At 43.7% G+C, this 27,092-nt stretch overlaps 1 protein-coding gene and 1 long non-coding RNA gene across 8 annotated transcripts in view; one reads left to right on the plus strand and one right to left on the minus strand.

The window, feature by feature from the left end:
* Positions 1-27,092, minus strand: part of camk2d2 (calcium/calmodulin-dependent protein kinase (CaM kinase) II delta 2) — a 65,470-nt gene that overhangs the window by 27,187 nt on the left and 11,191 nt on the right. For all 7 annotated transcript variants that reach the window (XM_077013028.1, XM_077013010.1, XM_077013034.1 and 4 more), the window contains exons 3-7: positions 15,570-15,629; positions 15,391-15,445; positions 14,417-14,482; positions 14,011-14,083; positions 821-923 (exon numbers count right to left, since the gene is read on the minus strand). In XM_077013028.1, the coding sequence (XP_076869143.1) occupies positions 821-923; positions 14,011-14,083; positions 14,417-14,482; positions 15,391-15,445; positions 15,570-15,629 (357 nt within the window). The remainder of the gene's footprint in view (positions 1-820; positions 924-14,010; positions 14,084-14,416; positions 14,483-15,390; positions 15,446-15,569; positions 15,630-27,092) is intronic.
* Positions 9,267-11,304, plus strand: LOC143519474 (uncharacterized). The gene is made up of 2 exons (XR_013132438.1): positions 9,267-10,293; positions 10,378-11,304. It is a non-coding gene; the product is annotated as an uncharacterized LOC143519474 (long non-coding RNA).

Here is a 27,092-nt window from a genome sequence, read left to right on the forward strand (position 1 = left end):
GGTGGAAGGTTTACATGGATTGGATGTAGATCCTCTCCATGTTACCTGATAGGAACGGTCTTCAAGATATGACTGGAACCAACATACATTACACACACACACACACATTACACACACACACACACACACACACACGTTAAACAGACTCATACACACACATAAATTACACACACATATTACACTCTCACATACATTACACACTCAGATTATAACCATTTCACATAATAACACTGTACCCTTGTTCAGAACAGCCTGCAAATGCCATCAGTGTTTTAGCATATCTATACAAACGTGTAATTTGTAGAACATCTATACAAATTAGTGAATACATCTATTCACAATTAGCACACATAACCTTAACCCTAACCCTTAGTGAATACAACAATTCACAATTAGCACACATTTGTTGTGCTGTTCAAATGTACCATTTCCTTCACTGTAACAGTTAATTCATTTTAAACTGGTCATCCATAGAGTCCATAAATATCATTGTTATAGACAATTAGACTAATGTTAGTATAAAGTGATGTAGTATAAAATATAAAGTTGTATAAAGTGATGTAATATAAAATATAAAGTAGTGTAATGTAGTATGAAATATAAAGTAGTATAAGTACTGCAGTATGAAATACAAAGTAGTATATGTACTGTAGTGTGAAAGAACTGTAGTTTTAAATTATAAAGTAGTAAAAGTACTGTAGTATGAAATACAAAGCAGTATACGTACTGTAGTATGAAATATAAAGTAGTATAAGTACTGTAGTATAAAACTGTATAAGTACTGTAGTATGAAATATAAAGTAGTATAAGTAGCTCTTACCAAACCAGGCCTGCTGCTCCCCCTGCACCTCTATAGCCAGACCAAAGTCTGCCAGCTTCACTGCAGCTCCCTTCAGCTTACTGGCTAACAGCAAGTTCTCAGGCTGCAACACACACACACACACACACACACACACACACACATACTGCTTGGTTTTCATTTGGCTACTACAGCACTGTACACCATAATGTCTGTAAACCACTGTAAACCATCATAATGTCATTAATAAAATATTGTGACGTGATATACATTAGCTGCTACTGCCTACAAATATATAGTGTAGTGTAGTGTTATACAGTCCCTGACATAAATTCTGTCGCTTATCCATGTTGTGGAAACAAAAGCTTATAACCTGACTAAGTTCATTGATGGGTTTTAGAAATGACTCGTATGAAAGCTGAAACCCACCCAAATGAGATTTAATTTACAAAAATAAATTTGCTTTACTGCAGAAATATTGATCAATTTATGAACACAGAAAGGTAAGATTTTGGCAAGACAAACGTTTTGTCGCCCACAGAAAGTAAGGTGAAAATCAAACAAATAATTCACTTCATATACAAATATATGCTTAACCTAGCCACTAGGGTGCACACACCAGTGTATTTTAGTGCCAGTTCCAAGCCCGGATAAATAGGGAGGGTTCCGTCAGGAAGGGCATCCGGTGTAAAAACTGCACCAAATCAAATGATGCAGATCAAAAATAGAAATTCCATACCGGATTGGTCGAGGCCCGGGTTAACAACAACCACCACTGGTGCTGTTGTCCAACAGGGCATTAGTGGAAATTGGACTACTGTTGGGACAAGGAGGAGGAGGAGAGGGGGGAAGAGAAAATAATTTCTTCCTTAAATTGTGCAACCTGCACACTAGACTCGGTTCCATCAAAGTTATTAAAAGAGGTATTACCAGCGGTAACTGAACCTCTTCTAACTATAGTTAACTCATCCATTACAATAGGTCACATGCCCAAATCATGTAAATTAGCAGTTATTAAACCTCTGATTAAGAAACCAAATCTTGATCCTACTGTACTATCTAATTATAGACCCATTTCAAACACATCATTTATATCTAAGATCATAGAAAAAGCTGTTGCCCAGCAATTATGCCTATATCTGCATAGGCATCACATATTTGAAAAGTTCCAATCTGGTTTTAGGCCCCATCACAGTACTGAAACAGCATTAGTTAAAGTAACAAATGACCTCCTCCTTGCTTCAGATCAAGGTTATGTATCGCTGTTAGTGCTTCTTGATCTTAGTGCAGCTTTCGACACAATTGATCATAGGATCTTGCTAGAAAGGTTAGAACGCTGGGTTGGAGTCTCTGGCACAGCCCTTTCATGGTTTCATTCTTACTTAACAAATCGCTATCAGTTTGTAGAGCTCAATAATATTCCATCCAAACGTACAAAAGTTAAATATGGGATCCCGCAAGGCTCCATTCTAGGACCACTATTATTTACATTATATATGCTACCATTGGGCACAGTTATAAACAAACATGGTGTCAATTTTCACTGCTATGCAGATGACACTCAACTTTACATATCAGCCAAACCTGATGACAAACTCAGTTTAAGAAAAATTGAGGCCTGTGTAAAAGATATTAAATGCTGGATGTCTCTAAACTTCCTCCAACTTAATGAGGACAAAACAGAAGTTCTTCTTCTGGGCCCTAAGGCCTCAAAACAGAAAATTCCAGATCTAATGCTTAATCTCGCAGGCTACCCCATTACACCTGGCACAGTAGCCAAAAACCTAGGCGTCATACTCGACTCTGACCTATCATTTGATAAATACATAGATAATACTACTAGGATAGCTTTTCTACATCTCCGTAACATTGCTAAATTAAGAAATGCATTATCACAGGATGATGCGGAAAAATTGGTGCACGCCTTTGTTAGCTCTAGATTAGACTACTGCAATGCACTACTGTCAGGATGTTCAAATAGGAATCTAAATAAACTTCAAATAGTTCAAAATGCCGCAGCCAGGGTTCTGACCAGAACTAGAAAATTTCAGCATATCAGTCCAGTCCTATCAGCCCTGCATTGGCTCCCAGTTAAATTCCGTATTGACTTTAAAATTCTTTTATTAACTTATAAAGCATTGCACGGGCTTGCTCCTGAGTACCTTCAGGAACTTATTTCCTATTACGAACCCCCACGCCCACTAAGATCACAGGGTGCTGGTCTTTTATTAGTTCCAAAAATTAATAAGGTAACAGCAGGGGGAAGAGCCTTTTCTTGTAAGGCCCCCCAGCTTTGGAATAATCTTCCTAAATGCGTCCGGGACTCCGACACAGTCACAATCTTTAAGTCTAGGTTGAAAACCCACTTATTTAGTTTAGCGTTTGATAATTAATATCCCCCTTAGATAAAAGTACAGATCCAGGGGTTCATAGACAAAGGGTTTTATGGTAGACTGGGGCGCTGGTGCTGTCGTCCTGTCACTGCTCGTGGTCACTCAAGTTTGTTGACAGTGCAGTGGACGGATGCCATTGTCTCAGAATACCCCCAAGCCTATGTTACCTTCTGGTTCTGCCTTTTTAGCTAGGCTGTAATAATTTAACTAAATGCCGGAGTTGCTGCCACACTCCGGAAATGTTTATAATTTTACCTGTCCTGTATATGTCCTCATACAGAGCTAATTTTCCCTGTTTCATTTCTCCACATGGCTGCCCGCCTGTTTGAGGAATAATGAGATGAGGAGACCAGCGATCCATCCTGAGCCAGCCACCTCCTGCCTAACCGGATGCATACATCATGATGGACATTATTACATATTTTTCATTTTCTTTCTCTTCTTTCTGTCTAAATTGTTGTTGTTGTCATGGTGACCGGTGTCGGCCAGAGGAGGATGGGTTCCCCCCCTGAGTCTTGGTTCCTCTCAAGGTTTCTTCCTCATGCAAAAAACTAGGGAGTTTTTCCTTGCCACTGTCGCCCTTGGCTTGCTCACTGGGGGCTAGGACTCGGCACTTGTAAAGCTGCTTTGTGACAACAACTGTTGTAAAAAGCGCTATATAAATAAAATTTGATTGATTGATTGATTGATTGATTGAAGAGGGTTCTGCAGATGAAGGAGAGGAGGCAGAGCAGGAGGGTGGAGGTTAGAGTTGGTACGTTGAATGTGGGCTCTATGACAGGTAAAGGGAGAGAGCTAGCTGATGCGATGGAGAGGAGGAAGATAGATATACTGTGTGTACAGGAGACCAAGTGGAAGGGGAGCAAGGCCAGGAGCATTGGTGGTGCCCCTAAACGGGAATTGCCGAAAAAAGAAGAAAAAGATACAAATATATGCTTCATAACACTGTTGAAAGACGATGTGGTGCTGTTAGAGCCATATTTAATATTTTGTGTGACTTCCACGAGCTTGAAGGATCGCATCCATGAGGTTCGACAATGATTCATACAATTTATTGATGGTCATCAGAAATAGCAAAGAATGCAGTCTTACATGCCTCCCAGAGTTAATCAAAATTCTTTGGTTTTGTCTTCCAAGCTTCCTCTTTCATCCTACCCCAAACATGCTCAATGATGTTCATGTTTGGTGACTGGGCTGGCCAGTCCTGGAGCACCTTGATCTTCTTCGCCTTGAGGAACTTTGATGTAGAGATGGATGTATGAGATGGAGCACCATCCTGCTGCAAAATTTGACCCCTTTTATGATTGGAAATGAGATGTAGCTAATACTTCTTGATATTTTAGGCTATTGATATTGCCTTCCACCTTGCTAAATGTTTTGCACACCCCCATACTGAATGTAACCCCAGACCATGATCTTTCCACCACCAAACTTGACTGTTTTCTGGGTGAATCTTGGATCCATACGGGCTCCAGTAGGTCTCCTGCAGTATTTGTGGCGGCTGTGGTGTAATTCAACTGAAGATTTATCTGAGAAAGCCACCTTCTGCCACTTTTCCAGCGTCCATCCGTTTAGCAGGTTGTGGGCAAGCACACACGGATACTCTCACACAGGCACGAAGCTTTAGACAAAGACGAGCACAAGACATTGCGCGAACGCACATTATATAGATGATTAGCACAGACCCTCGTGATCTCGAGACAAGGCACAGGTGCGACTACGAACACGCTCACAAACGACCCACACCCACGGAACTACAAATATGGACATAACGACACGCAGACAACGTAGCGGCACGCCCACAGGGAAGGGTCCGGAGCCGTGACCGTGACATAGTCGACTAATTATCATTAGAATTTAGTCGACTAATTATCAAAAGAATTTAGTTGACTAAATTATAAATGGTGTAATAGTCATTATATACACTTGCACAAAATCAAACATTTATTAACCAGTTACAGAATATTGTTTGTATGTGCAATATATACAAAAACAGATTTTCTAACAACTTTATTGACCTGAACTTATACAGTGAGGAGAACAAGTATTTGATACGTTGCCGATTTTGCTGGTTTTCACACTTGCAATGCATGTAGAAATCTGTCATTTTTATCATAGGTGCTCTTCAAGTGTGAATCATGGAATCTAAAAACAAAATCCAGAAAATCACACTGAATGACTTTTAAATCATTAATTTGCAATTTACTGTGGGAAATAAGTATTTGATACCTTACCAAACAGTACAAATTCTGGCTCTCACAGACCTGTTAGTTGCTCTTTAAGAGGCCCTCCTGTTCTCCACTCATTACCTGTATTACCTACACCTGTTTGAACTAAACAGAATAAAAAGACACCTGTCCACACTCACACACAAACAAACTCCAACCTCACCACAATGGCCAAGACCAGAGAGCTGTGCAAGGACATCAGGGACAAAATTACAGCCCTGCACAAAGGCCGGAATGGGCTACAGGAAGATGGGCAAACAGGTTAATGAGAAGACAACACCTGTAGGCACAATAATTAGAAAATAGAAGAAGACAAAGATAACAGTCAACCTCCCTCGGTCTGGAGTTCCCTGCAAGATCTCACCTCGTGGGGCTGCACTGATAGTAAGGAAGGTAAGGAAAGAGACCAAAACTACTCTGCAGGACCTGGTCAATTACCTGCAGCAAGCTGAAACCACTGTTTCCAAAACAACTATTAGTAATATATTGCGCCATTATGTGCTTAAGCCAGCACATGTCCAGGCCCTTCTGAAGTTTGCCTATGACCATATAGAAGATCCAGATGAGGTGTGGGAGAAGGTAATGTGGTCAGATGAGACGAAAATAGAGCTTTATGGTCTAAACTCCACTCACCGTGTTTGGAGGAAAATGAAGGAAGAGTACAAACCCAAGAACACCATTCCTACAGTGAAACACGGAGGTGGAAGCATCATGGTTTGGGGACGCTTTTCTGCAAAGGAGGCAGGGCGACTGCACTGCATTGAGGGGAGGATGGATGGAGCCATGTATCGCGAGATATTGGCCAACAACCTTCTTCCCTCAGTAAGAGCACTGAAGATGGGTCGCGGTTGGGTCTATCAACATGACAATGACCCGAAGCATACCGCCCAGGCAACTAAGGAGTGGCTACATAAGAAGCATCTCCAGGTCCTGGAGTGGCCTAGCCAGTCTCCAGATCTGAACCCGATCGAAAATCTCTGGAGACACCTGAAACTCTGTGTTGCCCAGCGACAGCCTAGAAACCTCAAGGATCTGGAGAAGATCTGTATGGAGGTGTGGGCCAAAATCCCTGCTGCAGTGTGCGCAAACCTTGTAAAGAACTACAGGAAACGTCTTACTTCTGTAATCGCAAACAAAGGTTTCTCTACCAAGTATTAAGTTTCATTTTTCTGATGTATCAAATACTTATTTCCCTCAATAAAATGCAAATTAATAATTTAAAAGTCATTCAGCGTGATTTTCTGGATTTTGTTTTTAGATTCCGTCACTCACACTTATTTTTTTAAATAATAATATAAATAAATATGATAAAAATTACAGATTTCTACATGCATTGCAAGTGTGAAAACCAGTAAAATCGGCAGCGTATCAAATACTTGTTCTCCTCACTGTAGTTATTGAGCATAACAATAATAAAACATTGATGAGCAGTAGGACATGGTCTTGTTTTTCTCAAAGTCAAAGGAGAAATGTGTCCATATATCGCCGCTCATCTTTCTCCCTGCTGACATTGTCGAGGTAACTTCGAGTTGAATTTCATGAGTGACCACAGTTCACAGGCTGGTTTGGTCTTCCCAGGTTCTGTGCGATGTGAATACGTTAGTGCTGATTGGACGGTTACTCGGTTTGTCCCGCCTCTCTGTGTGTGTTAAAGTAGTTACGGTTTGATCTCTTCTTAAACTTATCCCTACCTTTCACTAAACTAAATCAGGTCTGATTGGATGTCGTCGCTGGCCAATACTTTCGTCTTGTTTTTATTTGTTGACGAAAATGTCCATTAATTTCATCATCGTTTTTATCCCTTCATATAGTTTTTATTTAGTTATCGTCTCGTTTTCGTCATGAAAAAAAGGTTTGTTGACGAAAACTATGACAAAAATTATTTGTCAACAAAATTAACACTGCTCCCGAGCAGTTGTCTTGTGGGGTCTGCCGGACCTGGGCTTGTCAAAAACATCTCCAGTCTCTCCAAATCTTTTAAAAATTCTTTGTACTTGACGCTGAGACACATTAAAGATGCCATCCACCTCTGCAGTGGATTTGGTCTTCAGCGTCTTGATAATCAAGGCTTTGGTCGCAGGATGGATTTTTGGCATGTTGTCAGAGGTCACGTTGCAGTGCAAGTGAAGGTCTGGGGTGCTGGAGTTCTTTTATACACACCCACTAATTAACCAATCAATTAGTGAGCACAGGTGAGGCTGTAAACTAGGATTGGGTGCATTATATGACAAGGCGACAAAACTTTTGTCTTGCCAAAATCTGACCTTTCTGTGTTCATTAAATGATCAATATTTCTGCAGTGAAGCAAATTTATTTTCTTAAATTAAATCTCATTTGGGAGGGTTTCAGCTTTCATATGAGTCATTTCTAAAACCAATTGAGGAATTTAAAGTGAGGTTATAAGCGTTTGTTTCCACAACATGGATAAGTGACAGAACTTATGTCAGGGACTGTATGGTAGTGTCGTAATGTAGTGTAATACTGTAGTGTCATAGTGTAGCATTGTAGGGTAGTGTCATACTGTCATGTCATAGTGTAGTGTTGTAGGGTAGTGTCGTAGTGTAGTATCATAGTGTAGTGTTATAGTGTAGTGTCCTAGTCGTAGTGTAGTGTGGGAGTGTAGTGTCATAGTGTAGTTTGGGGTGTAGTGTCATAGTGCAGTGTTGTAGTGTTATAGTGTAGTGTTGGAGTGTAGTGTCATAGTGTATTGTCATAGTGTAGTGTCGGAGTGTTGTAGTGTAATGTCATTTTACATTTACATTTATGGCATTTGGCAGACGCCCTTATCCAGAGCGACTTACATTTTAATCTCGTTTTCATACAAGTGAGCAATTGAGGGTTAAGGGCCTTGCTCAGGGGCACCTCAGTCATGGCCTCAGGTCTGGGAATTGAACCCACAACCCTCTGGTCACAAGACCAGTTCCCTAACCACCAGGCCATGACTGCCCCTATGGCCTGTCATAGTGTAGTGTCGTAGTGTAGTGTCGTAGTGTAGTGTCGTAGTGTAGTGTCATAGTGTAGTGTCATAGTGTAGTCTTGGAGTGTAGTGTTATAGTGTAGTGTTGTAGTGTAGTAGTGTAGTGTTGGAGTGTAATGTTATAGTGTAGTGTCATAGTGGAGTGTTGGAGTGTAATGTCATAGTGCAGTGTTGTAGTGTCGGAGTTATGGAGCTATTATAGTGTCACCAGAACCTGAACCTGAAATCATTATTACTTGAAAAAACAGTCTGTAAAATCCTCGCAGGTATGCAAAAATTCGAGTTAAAATTCAGGTTCAGGTCGAAATTCAGGTTCGGGTCGCAATTCAGGTTCGGGTCAAAATTCAGGTTCGGGTCGTAATTCAGGTTCGGGTCGAAATTCAGGTTCGGGTTGTAATTCAGGTTCAGGTCGAAATTCAGGTTCGGGTTGAAATTCAGGTTCAGGTTGAAATGCGGTTCATCCGGGATACGTAGGATGAGCAAACAAACTCAGAGCTAATCGAACTGCATCTGGCCAATCACAAAACATATCAGAGGTCATTAAGAGGCGCGTCTTTCTGCTAAATTTCCTGTAAGAGTGCGGTCCCTGTTTGGCGTGTAAGTAGCATGTAAGCAGCACGAAAGTGACCACTGTGCCACCCAGAAATGGCACCTTGTGGCAGCTGCCACATAATCGTGGCACTTAGTGTGACCAGTGCTGCGTGACTGTGGTCTCCGTTGTCCAGAAACGCCGCCTGCCTCTGCTGACAGACATCTAAAGACTCTTGGGTGACTCTGCGTATCGGCCACTGCTTAAAATCATCCCGACGAGCTCCGAATCGCCATTTGTTGAAATGAAGATGGTTCATAACTTTTGTTTAAAAATTATGTTGAGTGAAATACTAGCCGACATCCAGCTAGACAGCTCTATATTACTAGTTCAGAATACTGTTTAGCGATAACGTCGAATTAAGATTATAGGAGGGTACGTGAATCTACAGTGGTAGACCGTTAACGACAGCACTAAATTTAAAGGGTTTATTATTATAGATGTATGGTTATCAGTGAATGGCCATCAGCGTCATTTAAACCTCTGCGAGCGAATGGCATCGCATTTAGTATTTGTGCAATTTGTAGTATATTTCGCTTTGTATTGGTTTATATTGTTAGTCTAGATTGTCAGCCGAGCGGCTCCCGACATAATCGTTAAACAGCATCCTGAACTCGTAGTTTGGAGCTGTCGGTCAGCTCCGAATCGTTCACCCAACATAATTTAACAAACAAAAAATATAAACCATCTTCATTTCCACGAATCCTACAAATGCGATGCCACTCGCTCGCAGTGGTTTAAATGACGCTGATGGCGTGATGAACGTTCACTGATGAACAATCTGTAATAAATCTGTTTTATGTTGTGACGTGGGGGTGAAGTGTTATCAGTGGGAGGACACTTGATGAGAAGAGCATTTTATATAAGGGGTTTCACATTTAACATTAAATTAACTACGTTAATATAATAGAAGACACACGGACAGCACGATCATGATGAAGCATGACTAAACTAGACGACACCACAAACCACTACAGCGACACAACACGGATTGTAAATGACAGCCTTATATTTATTTATTTGTTTATTATTGAATATTTGATTATTCTGCTACCTCCTGTTATCGCTGAACTAAACTTTCGGCACGAGACTTTCAGCGCGAGCTCTTCAGCGCGAGTTCTTCTGTGCGCGTTCGATGTACGTTGCTCCAGAGTTTGAAAAAACACAAGAACAAACGAATTACTTGTTATATTCCTTGTTGACACTTGTGGAAGATATTTTACTGTAGTTGGCTTCGTTTTTTTTGTGTTGTTGTATGTCAAATGTAAAACAAAGTTCAAACTTAGCGCCCTTGGAAGCAGAAGGAGGTAGGAAGAAAAATTGTATTAATCCAAAAGAGTGATTTATTTAATTTAAAACGAAGGGAGATGTGATTGTTGTTTTGTTTTCAGTAAGAGCTGCGGCTCATAACATAAAGTTGAGTTCATGTGCAAGTTTGCTAGGAGTGACGCATTTAAAGTTTGGACCCTGTTCTACACATTATCTATGAGGTATGGTGCTAGGGCATTTGTGTTTATTTTTTATTTTTTGCCACATTTTGTAGTTTTCACGGTGTCAAATGTCGGTGGCGAAAGAAGGAGAGAATAAAGATACACCAGTCGAAGCTCCGAGCATTGTTTGTGTGATTAATCCAAGTGGTCCGCTACACGGATGACTAAAGCGAACATACCAGAGAACGAGTACAGATAAACACGAAAACACTCAAACTTACCCATGCACAGTGGCGTGCACAATTAGACCCCAACTCTGCCCTTTATCAACGAAAGTGCCCTTTTGAAACTTCGTTTTTTATTATTATCATTTTACTGAGGTCGGTTTGAAATGATCTTTTGAAAACCTGAGCGATTAAAAACAATGCCCTGAAATGCGCCACCACCTCGCACACACCCGACCTCTCTATTCCTTTGTCACACCAGATGCGCTGCAGCAGCAGTTCAGTTCAGCGAGTGGAAGGAAGCGTCTTCAGCACAGCACACACGCTCACAGATAGACTTCTTCTCCCGTCCCCACCAGCCAGGTCACATACACATCAAGTCAAATCGTACCGTTTGTCCTCTAAGCCCAACGTGAAATCATTTTGTTGTGCAGTAAAATGTCTCATACAGCACCAAACTACTAAGCATTTTTAGCCGATGGTCACCTGATAAACTAGTCGCACTAGCCCAAATCAGTGATAGATAACGTGAGGACGACCACATACAAATAATTAAGGTAGAGTTTGCAAATCTATGTGTTAAGCTGAACGTTTTCTGTTGTATACGTTTTGTTAGGCAACATAAATTAACACATTCGTTTGTGAAAGAAGAAACGGGAAGTTCCCCATTACCTGTGAAAAATGTCCATCTGCATTCGTGTAATGACAACAGTCAGTAGCCTATAACTCATTCTCGTACTTTTTGGTCTTTTTACTGTCTTAATTGTAAGCCTATATTGATTTACTAATTGCAAAATATATGCAACAATGCCTGCAGACAGTGGAGGGTAAACAGAAGTTAACTGAAGGACAATGACTATAGTTAATATTGGATATGGATTTTATCAGTTGGCGGTGTGACTTTTTCCATTGAAAACTCACGTTTAGAGAATGTTACTAATAAAAGTCAAATTTCATTCAACATGCGCTTGTAATTTTTTTATAATGAATTGTTCCACGTGCGCTAAAAAGTGCCCCCCCCCCTTCCCCCCAGCACTTGCCCCCCAAAATGTCTGTGCACGCCACTGCCCATGCACACACCACATACTCTCATACAGAACACATACTCTTTAACGATAATGTCGAATTTAGATTAGTGGTAGACAATGAGTGGCAGTAGCCGCTCGGTGGTTGATGGCTGATGCTGCGGTGTTACGTGAACTGTGGATTTTGGGGAGGTTGTTTTCTCTTTCGGTTAATTTTGGTTTAACAGGTGGATTGCCTCGGTACGGGTGGATTATGTCGGCCAATCGAAGATCGTGATTTGGATGAGGGGGAGGATATTCGGCTTCATAATCTGCATGACGGAGTTGCTGGAAGTTGCCGGGAGGCGACACGAGCATTTATTGCCTTTACGGTTGTGTGTGACTTTTGAGAAACTGTAGCTCATGATTCTCATGTGAGAGGTGAGGGTTTGTGCGATAGCTTTTGTCATGAATAGCGTTGTAAAAATCGCCACCATGGAGTAAGAACGTAGTAGCATGTGCACAATTATATAGACACCCATGCAGGGATATTTTATAAGAAACACCAGTATAGAGGCAGGCACCGTGTATGTATATTTGTTTGAGATTATCGTCGTAGATATATTTTCTTTATTTATGTTAGTAAGGTGTGAGTCTTGCTTTGTTAACTTAGTGTAGTATATTTTGTTTGTTTCTTTTCTTTGGTGCCGTCTACTGCTCCTTTCCTTGGTTGGTTTATGGTCAATCGTGTATTTTTGTACGTACGTGTCTGTTCAGTGTTTTGCTGCGTAGAAAAGGCTCTTCTACCCATTACCACTCTGCAGTAAAGCGTTTTCTTACGTATCCGTCTGGTTTTCGCGTTCTTCTTTAATTTCATCTTGTCCACTACGCACATGCTACTACCCCACACCCCAAACCTAGACCCATGACATCGTGGGGTCGTAACAGACGTAATCTAGACTAACAATATAAACCAATACAAAGCATATACAAAATATACTACAAATTGCACAAATACTAAATGCGATGCCATTCGCTCGCAGAGGTTTAAATGACGCTGATGGCGTGTAGGAACATTCAATGATAACCATACATCTATAATAATAAACCCTTTAAATTTAGTGCTGTCGTTAACGGTCTACCACTGTAGATTCACGTACCCTCCTATAATCTTAATTCGACGTTATCGCTAAACAGTATTCTGAACTAGTAATATAGAGCTGTCTAGCTGGATGTCGGCTAGTATTTCACTCAACATAATTTTTAAACAAAAGTTATGAACCATCTTCATTTCAACAAATGGCGATTCGGAGCTCGTCGGGATGATTTTAAGCGAGTGGCCGATACGCAGAGTCACCCAAGAGTCTTTAGATGTCTGTCAGCAGAGGCAGGCGGCGTTTCTGGACAACGGAGACCACAGTCACGCAGCACTGGTCACACTAAGTGCCACGATTATGTGGCAGCTGCCACAAGGTGCCATTTCTGGGTGGCACAGTGGTCACTTTCGTGCTGCTTACATGCTACTTACACGCCAAACAGGGACCGCACTCTTACAGGAAATTTAGCAGAAAGACGCGCCTCTTAATGACCTCTGATATGTTTTGTGATTGGCCAGATGCAGTTCGATTAGCTCTGAGTTTGTTTGCTCATCCTACGTATCCCGGATGAACCGCATTTCAACCTGAACCTGAATTTCAACCCGAACCTGAATTTCGACCTGAACCTGAATTACAACCCGAACCTGAATTTCGACCCGAACCTGAATTACGACCCGAACCTGAATTTTGACCCGAACCTGAATTGCGACCCGAACCTGAATTGCGACCCGAACCTGAATTTCGACCTGAACCTGAATTTTAACTCGAATTTTTGCATACCTGCGAGGATTTTACAGACTGTTTTTTCAAGTAATAATGATTTCAGGTTCAGGTTCTGGTGACACTATAATAGCTCCATACGGAGTGTAATATTATAGTGTAGTGTCATAGTGCAGTGTCATAATGCAGTGTTGGAGTGTAGTGTTATAGTGTAGTGTTATATTGTAGTGTCATAGTATAGTGTAGTGTTGGAGTGTTGTGTCGTAGTGTTATATTGTAGTGTTGTAGTGTAATGTCGTAGTGTAGTGTTATATTGTAGTGCCATAGTGAGTATAGAGAGGCAGACTGTAGAGCTGCAGTACAGTGTGTGTGCCCTCACCCAGTGGAAGACTGGCTGCTTGACGTCACACCTGCTAAATCTGGCTCTCACTTCACCATAGCATGCTATGCTGTCTGGGGCTCTCTCTCACAGTGTGTGTGTGTGTGTGTGTGTGTGTGTGTGTGTGTGTGTGTGTGTGTGTGTGTGTGTGTGTGTGTGTTTCATCTGACCTTCAGATCCCTGTGGACAATCCCGTTAATATGGCAGTGATGAACACTCTCTAGAATCTGCTGGATACAGTGACTGAGAGAAGAGATAGCAGAAAGAGAGAGAGGAAAAGGAAGGGAAAAAGAGAGGGAGAGAAAGAGAGAGGGAGCAGAAAGAGAAGGGAGCAAAAAGAGAGAGCAGAAAGAGAGGGAGAGAAAGAGAGGGAGCAGTATTACAGGTCCATGGTCATAACTGACAAAAAGGCAAGATAGTGTTCACGTTAATTATTATTACATTATTGCACACACAATTTAGAAAAAATGATTAACTAAAGAAATGTTTGTGTGTGTGGCGTGTGTGTGTGTACATGTGTGTGTGATTGTGTGTATTTTGTGTGTGTGTGTGTGTGTGTGTGTGTGTGTGTTTTACCTGGCATCAGCCTCACTATAGTACTCTCTTGCTACAATGTCTTCAAATAGCTCTCCTCCAGTGACCCTAAGGTTAAAGGTCAAATCACATTTTTTTTATCTATAAACAAAAACTTCCCATGATTATGGTATCTGTTGTGTACAAGTATGGGGTATGTCCAAAACATCACACACATGATGACACAGTGCTCCATAATAAATGATATTGTCCACTAATATTACACGTTGTATATCTATTTATTATATCACAGTGCTCCATAATAAATGATATTGTCCACTAATATTACACGTTGTATATCTATTTATTATATCACAGTGCTCCATAATAAATGATATTGTCCACTAATATTACACATGTTGTATATCTATTTATTATATCACAGTGCTCCATAATAAATGATATTGTCCACTAATATTACACATGTTGTATATCTATTTAGTAAACATGTTCAACATGCACACATAGTTTATTTGGTTATCTCTCCCTTACAGTGACTCTTAGAGATGTGGTGCAGGAATCACAGAGAGAAAATGAGATAATGAGAAAATGAGGAGAAATAGGGAGATGAGGAGAGACTTAAATGAGACAGCGAAAGACAAGGAACTAAAGATGAGAAAGGGAGCAAGTGAGATGAGAGAAAAGTGGTGAATAAAGATGAGTAGAGAGAAAATATGAAAGAAAGACAAACAGATGGTGGGAAGAAAGAGTAGAAAAAGGGATGAGGAAAGAAAGATGAGAGAAACCCAATACTACAGAGAAAGGAAAAGAAAAAAATAGCATGGAAATAATGCTGGAAATAATTCTGAGAAGAACCACCTGGTGGTCATGGTTACGTCTCAGGACTGCCCAGAATGGCAGTAAAGAATACATACAAGAATGAGCCAGTATTACCCTTATAAATGACACAAATGATAATGTGAATTAAACACTAGTTCAATATCCGTATAAATAAAATCCTTGGTGATAAAACTTACAGATCAAACACTAAGTAATGGAATCCCTCCTCAGAGATACTGTCATGGAGTCGAACTGTGGACAAATGGTAAATAAATGACATTCAGTTTACACCATTATAAGCAAAAATGAGTACGTGTAATGAGTAAATGTGTCCAGGAACAGTGGAAGATAAATAACATCAAGTAGATGTTCATACCAATATTGGGGTGTTTTAAGAGTCGGCAAATCCTGGCTTCACGTTCCAGCTTCTGGTGATCTGAGAATGGGTGAACACTTAATTATGATTCATGTTAAATAGTGAACCCCTAATTATGATTCATGTTAATTAGTGAACACTTCATTATGAGTCATGTTAACTAGTGAACACTTCATAATGATTCATTATGGGAATCGACCCTTCGGTCACAAGACCAGTTCCCTACCACCAGGCTGACCTTGTAGGGTTGGAGTTAGGGTCTATTAGTGTTGGAGTTAGGGTCTGACCATGACTGACCATGACTAAATACACCAGTTCACTAACCCTAACCATTAGGCATGTAATAAATATACTAGTTCACTAACCCAGCGGTCACCAACCACTTGGCCACGGACTCTGGGTTATTTGGTACTGGGCCGCACAGAAAAAAAAATATCGACGATCAGAGTCTGAGTGATGTTTTATTTTGGAAAAAAAAAATTGGGATTCACTTCCCAATTACATCCGTCGGTGCGTCTGGTGACTTTTATTTTTATGTGCTTTATATTTGTTTTTATGCCAGCCGTATCATTTTATTTCATTGTATTCACCCCCCACATTTTAAAGGCTGGGGACCGCTGCCCTAACCCTAACCCTAAACCCTAGCTCTAAACGCTACCCCTAACCCTGAAAGCTAACCCTTAGCTATATAATAAATACACCAATTCCCTTACTACCCTAACCCTGAACCCTAGCGCTAAACCCTAACCTTAATCCTTAGGCGTGTAATAAATACACTAGTTCCCTAACACTAAAACTGACCCTAACTCTAAAACTTAACCCACAGCTGTGTAATAAGCAGCAGTTAGTACGTAGTCGATGAGTAAATAATCTATGAATTGAGGATGTACTAACTAACTATAGCTAACCCCAGCTCCAACATATCCACAGGACCATCAATAGAAACTCAATAAAAAGAGTTTCATTTTGCGTAAAAACAGAGAAGCCATCCCCACTGTCAAACATGGTGGTGGGAACCTAATGTTTTGGGGGTGTTTTTCGGCCAATGGACCAGGGAACTTGATCGCAGTAAATGGCACCATGAAAAAAGAGCAATACATCAAGATTCTCAACAACAACATCAGGCAGTCTGCAGAGAAACTTGGCCTTGGGAACCAGTGGACATTTCAGCACGACAACAACCCAAAACACACAGCCAAAGTGGTGAAGAAATGGTTAGCAGACAAAAACATTAATGTTTTGCAGTGGCCCAGCCAGAGTTCTGACTTGAATCCAATTGAGAATCTGTGGATGGAGCTAAAGATCAGGGTGATGGCATGGAGACCCTCCAACCTCAAAGAGTTGGAGCTCATCACTAAAGATGAATGGACAAAAATACCAGTGGAGACATGCAAAAAGCTGGTCAGCAATTACAGGAAGAGTTTGATTGCTGTAATATCAATCAATCAATCAAATTTTATTTATATAGCGTTTTTTACAACAGTTGTTGTCACAAAGCAGCTTTACAAGTGCAGAGTCCTAGCCCCCAGTGAGCAAGCCAAGGGCGACAGTGGCAAGGAAAAACTCCCTAGTTTTTTGCATGAGGAAGAAACCTTGAGAGGAACCAAGACTCAGGGGGGGAACCCATCCTCCTCTGGCCGACACCGGTCACCATGACAACAACAATAATTTAGACAGAAAGAAGAGAAAGAAAAGGAAAAATATGTAATAATGTCCATCATGGTGTAGGCATCCTGCCAATAAAGGCCAATAAAGCCAATAAAGGCTTTTCTATTAATTATTGAGAAGGGTATGAATAATTTTGGACGTGCAATTTTTTGTTCAAATGTGAATAAAAGCTGAGAAATATTTTTTCCCACAATGATGCCTCTTGTACATTATCGTATTATCTCCTGGGAGATGCCTGTGTCATTTCCAGTCAAAAATATAATTTCTGGTTAAATAAAAGTAAATTTAAGTCAAAATTTGCCAGGGGTATGAATACTTTCGGGCATGACTGTACATCTGTTCAAACTTAGAGGGAAGATGTGCGATGAGAATCCCATGTCCAATACTTATGAAAGCAATGAACTGACCCAGTACTGTTAGCTGAGCTAATAGTCAGCACTGATTAGCTGCTATGCGGTTTAGCTTCACATAAACCACAGCGTCCTTCAGCTTCACTTAAACCACAGCACACATCAGCTTCACATAAGCCACATCACACATCAGCTTCACATAAACCACATCACACATCAGCTTCACTTAAACCACATCACACATCAGCTTCACATAAGCCACATCACACATCAGCTTCACATAAACCACATCACACATCAGCTTCACATAAACCACATCACACATCAGCTTCACTTAAACCACATCACACATCATCTTAACTTAAACCACATCACACATCAGTTTCACTTAAACCACATCACACATCAGCTTCACATAAACCACATCACACATCAGCTTCACTTAAACCACATCACACATCAGTTTCACTTAAACCACATCACACATCAGCTTCACTTAAACCACATCACACATCAGCATCACATAAACAACAGCACACATCAGCATCACATAAACCACATCACACATCAGCTTCACTTAAACAACAGCACACATCAGCTTCATATAAACCACATCACACATCAGTTTCACTTAAACCACATCACACATCAGCTTCACTTAAATCACATCACACATCAGCTTCACTTAAACCACATCACACATCAGTTTCACTTAAACCACATCACACATCAGCTTCACTTAAATCACATCACACATCAGCTTCACTTAAACCACATCACACATCAGCTTCACTTAAACCACATCACACATCAGCTTCACATAAACCACATCACACATCATCTTCACTTAAACCACATCACACATCAGCTTCACTTAAACCACATCACACATCAGCATCACTTAAACCACATCACACATCAGCTTCACATAAACCACATCACACATCATCTTCACTTAAACCACATCACACATCAGCTTCACTTAAACCACATCACACATCAGCTTCACTTAAACCACATCACACATCAGCATCACTTAAACCACATCACACATCAGCTTCACATAAACCACATCACACATCATCTTCACTTAAACCACATCACACATCAGCTTCACTTAAACCACATCACACATCAGCATCACTTAAACCACATCACACATCAGCTTCACTTAAACCACATCACACATCAGCTTCACATAAACCACATCACACATCATCTTCACTTAAACCACAGCACACATCAGCTTCACATAAACCACAGCACACATCTTCACTTAAACCACATCACACATCAGCTTCACATAAACCACAGCACACATCAGCTTCACATAAACCACAGCACACATCAGCTTCACATAAACCACAGCACACATCAGCTTCACATAAACCACATCACTCATCAGCTTCACTTAAACCACATCACACATCAGCTTCACTTAAACCACATCACACATCAGCTTCACTTAAACCACATCACACATCAGCATCACTTAAACCACATCACACATCAGCTTCACTTAAACCACATCACACATCATCTTCACTTAAACCACATCACACATCAGTTTCACTTAAACCACATCACACATCAGCTTCACTTAAACCACATCACACATCAGCATCACTTAAACCACATCATACATCAGCATCACATAAACCACATCACACATCATCTTCACTTAAACCACATCACACATCAGCTTCACTTAAACCACATCACACATCAGCATCACTTAAACCACATCACACATCAGCTTCACATAAACCACATCACACATCATCTTCACTTAAACCACATCACACATCAGCTTCACTTAAACCACATCACACATCAGCTTCACTTAAACCACATCACACATCAGCATCACTTAAACCACATCACACATCATCTTCACTTAAACCACATCACACATCATCTTCACTTAAACCACATCACACATCAGCTTCACTTAAACCACATCACACATCAGCTTCACTTAAACCACATCACACATCATCTTCACTTAAACCACATCACACATCAGTTTCACTTAAACCACATCACACATCAGCATCACTTAAACCACATTAGAGGTCTGCGCGGGACTGCTTTTTTAATCCCGCTCCCGCCCGCTCCCGCTTGTTTTAGACCCGCTCCCGCCCGCTCCCGCCAAAAAATCGCTTGTTTTAATCCCGCTCCCGCCCGCACCTGCTTGTTTTAATCCCGCTCCCGCCCACACCGGCCAAAAAATCGCTTGTTTTAATCCCGCACCCGCCCACCACATACACATTTCTGTCGCCCCCCGCCCGCAATCCTAATATGAATTGAATTAATTAGATTTAGTACTTGAAATTTTCTTATGTATTTATTAAAACAGCAATATAGCGATTGATCGCGCTGTCCCATTTCTTATCACAGTCCAAACACATCCCGTTAGGTGAGGTACACCAACACTTTCTGACATGTATCACAACAAGCCGATTTCCATCTCCATTAATTACAATGGAATATGACTTCCATACATCAGACTTTCCTGTAGTTGGCTTAATTGTGGTGTATTCGCCTGTTTTAATAGAATTTTCCACAGCTGAAACTGGTTGACCGTCTACAGCAGGGGTCGGCAACCTATGGCACGAGTGCCACCATTGGCACACCGAGGCATAGTCACTGGCACGCAACACGCTGGAGCAGCATCAGCAAAAATATATATTTTAATATAAATTATTATATTAATGGATTATACTTTCACGAGTGACCGTAGCGCGCGACTCCGCACGCACACCTCGCGCGAACGGCGGAGGCGTTTAAACTTGGCGATCGATCGCAATATAATACTTTTTGTGTCGATTTACACCCCCCCCCCCCCCCTCCTCGGTCAACAATTTAAACTCGCCGCCATAGTGGCACACTCATTGACTGGACATGTTAAATGTCACGTAGGGCAACGCCCCCTCTCGTAGCTGTCACTCTGGGTTCCCTCATGTCCGTGTTCCCTGCCTGTTTGTCCCGCCCTGCTCGTTTGTCTTCGTGTTTCCTTGTTTGTTACCACGCCCAGTGTCATTGCCATCACCTGTCCCTAGTTAGTTTCTATGTATAAAGTCCCGTCATTCCCCAGTCGTGTCATCCGTGATTTTGTCTACTTCGTGCCTTATGCTTTGTATACCTGTTCTTCGTGAGTATTGTTTCCGCTACCTGAGTACCTGCCTGTTCCGTGTTTCCCCGTCGTGTTTGGTTTATCTGTCCGAGTATGTCTGTTGTCATTTCTTGTATGGACTGCCTTCCCGATATGACCTGCGCCCGGTATTACGACTCTGCTTTTGGTATTCCCCGTATTAAATCTCGCTCATCTCTGCAATTGTGTCCGTCTCCTCGCTCCGTGGCGCGAGCCACGTTACATAATCACGGATCTATCCAGGACACAGCGAGAGAGCGAGACTCCGGTGAGTTTAGTCGCTGTAACGAGTTGTTGGCTGCTTCCGTGCAGTTTAACTCTCATGTGTTACAGCGCGAACGAGCCGGAGACAGGAATACCCCTGGCGCTGTGGGAACACGGAAGTCTCGACGCGCACCAACGAAAGCCCAGTCACTTTCGGTTTCGACTGGCTTTCGCGTCGAGACTCCTATTGAGCGCTACGTGTCTGCCCGGCTTGGCGAACACCACAGGCGTGAGCAACCTGTGGTGCAAGCAGCGGGCAGACGGAATGAGCGCACAGACGAGCGTTGGCTAAACCCTCGGTTTGCTCTCGGTGGCCACTGCGAGCTCCCGACGCCTCGGAGGAGGCGGAGCCGTCGCAGAGAGAGCAACCGAGAGGCTTCTGTGTCTGTGTGTTCTTCCAGGCTCAACCCGGACACTGAGGAGGAGGACTTAACATCGCTGATCCCGCCGGCTACTCCACAGGACACCCCCATGTATTTTTTGGGGGGGAGTACAAGCCACGTCGGCTTGGCGGACACGCCCCCCGATGACGACAGTATGGTGGCTCCGCCCCCCGAGGACGTCGGCTTGGAGGACACGCCCCCCGATGACGTCAGTATAGTGGCTCCGCCCCCCGAGGACGTCGGCTTGGCGGACACGCCCCCCGATGACGTCAGTATGGTGGCTCCGCCCCCCGAGGACGTCGGCTTGGCGGACACGCCCCCCGATGACGTCAGTATAGTGGCTCCGCCCCCCGAGGACGTCGGCTTGGCGGTTCCGCCCCCCGAGGACGTCGGCTTGGCGGTTCCGCCCCCCGAGGACGTCGGCTTGGCGGTTCCGCCCCCCGAGGACGTCGGCTTGGCGGTTCCGCCCCCCGAGGACGTCGGCTTGGCGGTTCCGCCCCCCGAGGACGTCAACTTGGCGGCTCCGCCCCCCGAGTGCATCTCCTCACCTCGGATTCCTGTCCCCGCTGCCCGTAGGCAGTTCATACCTGTTCCTGTCCCCGCTGCCCGTAGGCAGTTCATACCTGTGCCTGTCCCCGCTACCCGTCGGCAGTTCGTGCCTGTTCCTGTCCCCGCGACCCTGGAGGGGTCGTCCACGCCGGTTCCTGTCCCCGCGACCCTGGAGGGGTCGTCCACGCCGGTTCCTGTCCCCGCGACCCTGGAGGGGTCGTCCACGCCGGCTCCTGTTCCCGCTGCCCGCCAGCGGACCCTGCCTGTTCCCGCTGCCCGCCAGCGGACCCTGCCTGTTCCCGCTGCCCGCCAGCGGACCCTGCCTGTTCCCGCTGCCCGCCAGCGGACCCTGCCTGTTCCCGCTGCCCGCCAGCGGACCCTGCCTGTTCCCGCTGCCCGCCAGCGGACCCTGCCTGTTCCCGCTGCCTGCCGCCCGGCCGCGCCTGTGCCCGCTGCCCGCCGCCCGGCCGCGCCTGTGCCCGCTGCCCGGCCGCGCCTGTGCCCGCTGCCCGCCGCCCGGCCGCGCCTGTGCCCCAAGAGACTGTGCTGCCCCCTGTTGGGCATGGACTTTGTGTTCCCCCTGCTCCGCCATGTACCTCCTATGTTCCGTTGCCCGTGTTCCCCTTGCTCCCTGGTCCCGTCCCTGGTTTTGTTTTGGTCCCTGTCCCCGTGGTTGTGTCTGTTCGTGTCCATGTTCCTGTTCCTGTGTCTGTTTCCTGTGGTGTCGTCTCTGTCCCGGTCTCCGTGTCTGTTCCCCAAGTTGTTACCCACCTTGTTCCTGTCCCCGTCACCATCGTCCAGGCCGTGTTTGCCTCAGTGTTTACCTCTGCCCTGTCCCCTGGCCCCGCTCCAGTGTCTGTCCCCAGTCCTGTCCGGTCCGGTCCTGCTCCTGTGCCTCGCCCTGGCCCTGTCCTGCCCCCCTGTGTCCCGTGTCATGCCGTGTCCCGGCCCAGCTCTTGGCCTGTCTCCCTGTCTCCAGTCCCTGCCGTGTCCCAGGTCCCCCGTCCTATTTTGTCTGGTCCTGTCCCTCCGGTCTGTCCTGTGTCCGCTGTCCCTGTCCTGTCTGCCCTTGCGTGCCCCGGAGTGGCACGCTTTGAGGGGGGGTTCTGTCACGTAGGGCAACGCCCCCTCTCGTAGCTGTCACTCTGGGTTCCCTCATGTCCGTGTTCCCTGCCTGTTTGTCCCGCCCTGCTCGTTTGTCTTCGTGTTTCCTTGTTTGTTACCACGCCCAGTGTCATTGCCATCACCTGTCCCTAGTTAGTTTCTATGTATAAAGTCCCGTCATTCCCCAGTCGTGTCATCCGTGATTTTGTCTACTTCGTGCCTTATGCTTTGTATACCTGTTCTTCGTGAGTATTGTTTCCGCTACCTGAGTACCTGCCTGTTCCGTGTTTCCCCGTCGTGTTTGGTTTATCTGTCCGAGTATGTCTGTTGTCATTTCTTGTATGGACTGCCTTCCCGATATGACCTGCGCCCGGTATTACGACTCTGCTTTTGGTATTCCCCGTATTAAATCTCGCTCATCTCTGCAATTGTGTCCGTCTCCTCGCTCCGTGGCGCGAGCCACGTTACATTAAAGTTGGCACTCCATGTCTCAAAGGTTGCCGACCCCTGGTCTACAGTCTCTGCCATTTCTGTATTAAAATGACAAAATGACGCACACTTCATGTTCACGTGATCAGTTGCTTAGCCAATATTTTGAATTAGTTTATTGCTTACTTACTGAATGATTAGTTGTTTTCGTCCTGTTCCTTATGCATGGAAATCATTGCATTGTTATTATTATAATTTTCTAGACTATTAATTTGCGGGATTTTTCTACATGTATATGTGGTCCCGCTCCCGCATCGCCTGGACTAATTCAACTCCCGCTCCCGCCAATAACAATTAAATTCTGTCCCGCGCCGCAAGATATTCTGTCGGGTCCCGCGGGACCCGCGGGATTACCGCGGGACCCGCGGGATTACCGCGGGAGTGCAGACCTCTAAACCACATCACACATCAGCTTCACATAAACCACATCACACATCATCTTCACTTAAACCACATCACACATCATCTTCACTTAAACCACATCACACATCAGCTTCACTTAAACCACATCACACATCAGCTTCACTTAAACCACATCACACATCAGCTTCACTTAAACCACATCACACATCAGCTTCACTTAAACCACATCACACATCAGCATCACTTAAACCACATCACACATCAGCTTCACATAAATCACATCACACATCATCTTCACTTAAACCACATCACACATCAGCTTCACTTAAACCACATCACACATCAGCTTCACTTAAACCACATCACACATCAGCATCACTTAAACCACATCACACATCATCTTCACTTAAACCACATCACACATCATCTTCACTTAAACCACATCACACATCAGTTTCACTTAAACCACATCACACATCAGCATCACTTAAACCACATCACACATCAGCTTCACATAAACTACATCACACATCATCTTCACTTAAACCACATCACACATCAGCATCACTTAAACCACATCACACATCAGCTTCACTTAAACCACATCACACATCAGCTTCACTTAAACCACATCACACATCAGCATCACTTAAACCACATCACACATCAGCTTCACATAAACCACATCACACATCATCTTCTCTTAAACCACATCACACATCAGCTTCACTTAAACCACATCACACATCAGCTTCACTTAAACCACATCACACATCAGCATCACTTAAACCACATCACACATCAGCTTCACTTAAACCACATCACACATCAGCTTCACATAAACCACATCACACATCAGCTTCACTTAAACCACATCACACATCAGCATCACTTAAACCACATCACACATCAGCTTCACTTAAACACATAAACCACATCACACATCATCTTCACTTAAACCACATCACACATCATCTTCAGTTAAACCACATCACACATCATCTTCAGTTAAACCACATCACACATCAGCTTCACTTAAACCACATCACACATCAGCTTCACATAAACCACAGCATCCTTCAGCTTTGTGCAGTCTGATACTTTAAGTATACTTCTAGTTCTGAGCAGTGACTCATCAGTGTTCCAGTAGGTCTGTGTGTGTGTGTGTGTGTGTGTGTGTGTGTGTGTGTGTGTGTGTGTGTGTGTGTGTGTGTGTGTGTGTGTGTGTGTGTATGAGATGTGAGATAGAGAGAGAGAGAGAGAGAGAGAGAGAGAGAGAGAGAGAGAGAGAGAGAGAGAGTGAGAGAGTGAGAACTTATGGAGACAGCAGCTGGCACCATGATCTACTGAAACTAAAAATAGCACTCCCTGCTCCTGTACACATGACACTACACTGTACACATGTGTACAGAATAGTGTCATGTGTGCAGTGTAGTGTCATGTGTACAGTGTAGTGTCATGTGTGCAGTGTAGTGTCATGTGTACAGTGTAGTGTCATGTGTGCAGTGTAGTGTCATGTGTACAGTGTAGTGTCATGTGTACAGTGTGGTGTCATGTGTACAGTGTAGTGTCATGTGTACAGTTCTACATGACACTACACCAGGGGTGCTCATTACGTCGAAGAAGGAAGTGTCGGTCGATCGCGAAGGAATGTGCGTAGATCGCGTCACATAAAATAGTAGTAGATGAATCGCACATCTGCACTGACGGTTGTATTTTGATTCAAAATCCGCCACCCCGGTAGATCTTTCTGACTGGGTCATCTTATAAGTAGCTCGCAAGCTGAAAACTGTGGGCACCCCTGCACTACACTGTGAGAGTGAGAGGAGAGTGAGAGCAGGGGAGAGGAGAGTGAGAGGAGGGGAGAGTGAGAGGAGAGTGAGAGGAGGGGAGAGTGAGAGGAGGGGAGAGGAGAGGAGAGTGAGAGGAAAGTGAGAGGAAGGGAAGGGAGAGAAGAGTGGGAGGAGAGTGAGGGGAGAGGAGAGTGAAAGGAGGGGAGAGGAGAAGAGTGGAGAGTGAGAGGAGGGGAGAGGAGAGTAGAGTGAGAGGAGAGGAGAGTGAGAGGAGGGGAGAGTGAGAGGAGGGGAGAGGAGAGGAGAGTGAGAGGAGGGGAGAGTGAGAGGAGGGGAGAGGAGAGGAGAGTGAGAGGAATGACCTATTTCAGGCCCTCCTTAAGTTCTTCCCTCCATTTTGGAAGTTTAATAGGACATCTATTTTTTCATGTTTAACAGCTCTGTTTGACATGATTTCCTTTCCTTGAGGATTCTGTGTGGAGACATAGCCCTAGCCCTAACCCTAGACATAACCCTAACCCTGACCCTAGACTTTGACGGTTCATATACAACCCTAACGCCAGACGGTTCATATACAACCCTAACGCCAGACGGTTCATATACAAGTATAACGCCTGACGGTTCATATACAACCTTAACGCCTGGCGGTTCATATACAACCCTAACACCAGACGGTTCATATACAACCTTAACGCCAGACGGTTCATATACAACCCTAACGCCAGACGGTTCAAATACAACCCTAACGCCAGACGGTTTATATACAACCCTAATGCCAGATGGTTCATATACAACCTTAAAGCCAGACGGTTCATATACAACCTTAATGCCAGACGGTTCATATACAACAAGGATTAGCAGTTGACTGTGTGCCTGCCTCCTCACCCAAATCAGTTAATTCAGAATGCAAACAGGAATAATAAACGATGCATTTACGACGCAAAACCACTTAAGTCGAAACAAGGCTTTATACACTAAATGGGAGATGTGTCGTAACCAAAAACATCGTAACTGGGGACTGACATAACCCGAGGACCTCCTGTATAAGGTAAGGTTAGGGTAGAGTTATATATATAAGGTAGAGTTATATACTCACTCATGATCACTGACTCACTAATGATAACTCACCCATTTATGATCACTGACCCACTGATAACTCACCCACTGATGATAACTCACCCACTGATGATCACTACATCTGATTTAGTGTACTGAAAGTAGGGAATGTAGCATGTTTGTGTGTGTGTGTGTGTGTGTGTGTGTGTGTGTGTGTGTGTGTGTGTGTGTACTTTTTACTACAATTCATCTGTGACTGTATGCATTCATTTTTGGCGGCTTTTCCAAGAAATAAATAGCAGATTTTGAGATCTGTTCATAGCAGAGACTCAGCAAGACTAGAATTGGGG

Source organism: Brachyhypopomus gauderio, chromosome 1, assembly GCF_052324685.1.
Source record: "Brachyhypopomus gauderio isolate BG-103 chromosome 1, BGAUD_0.2, whole genome shotgun sequence".
Classification (NCBI taxonomy): domain Eukaryota; kingdom Metazoa; phylum Chordata; class Actinopteri; order Gymnotiformes; family Hypopomidae; genus Brachyhypopomus; species Brachyhypopomus gauderio.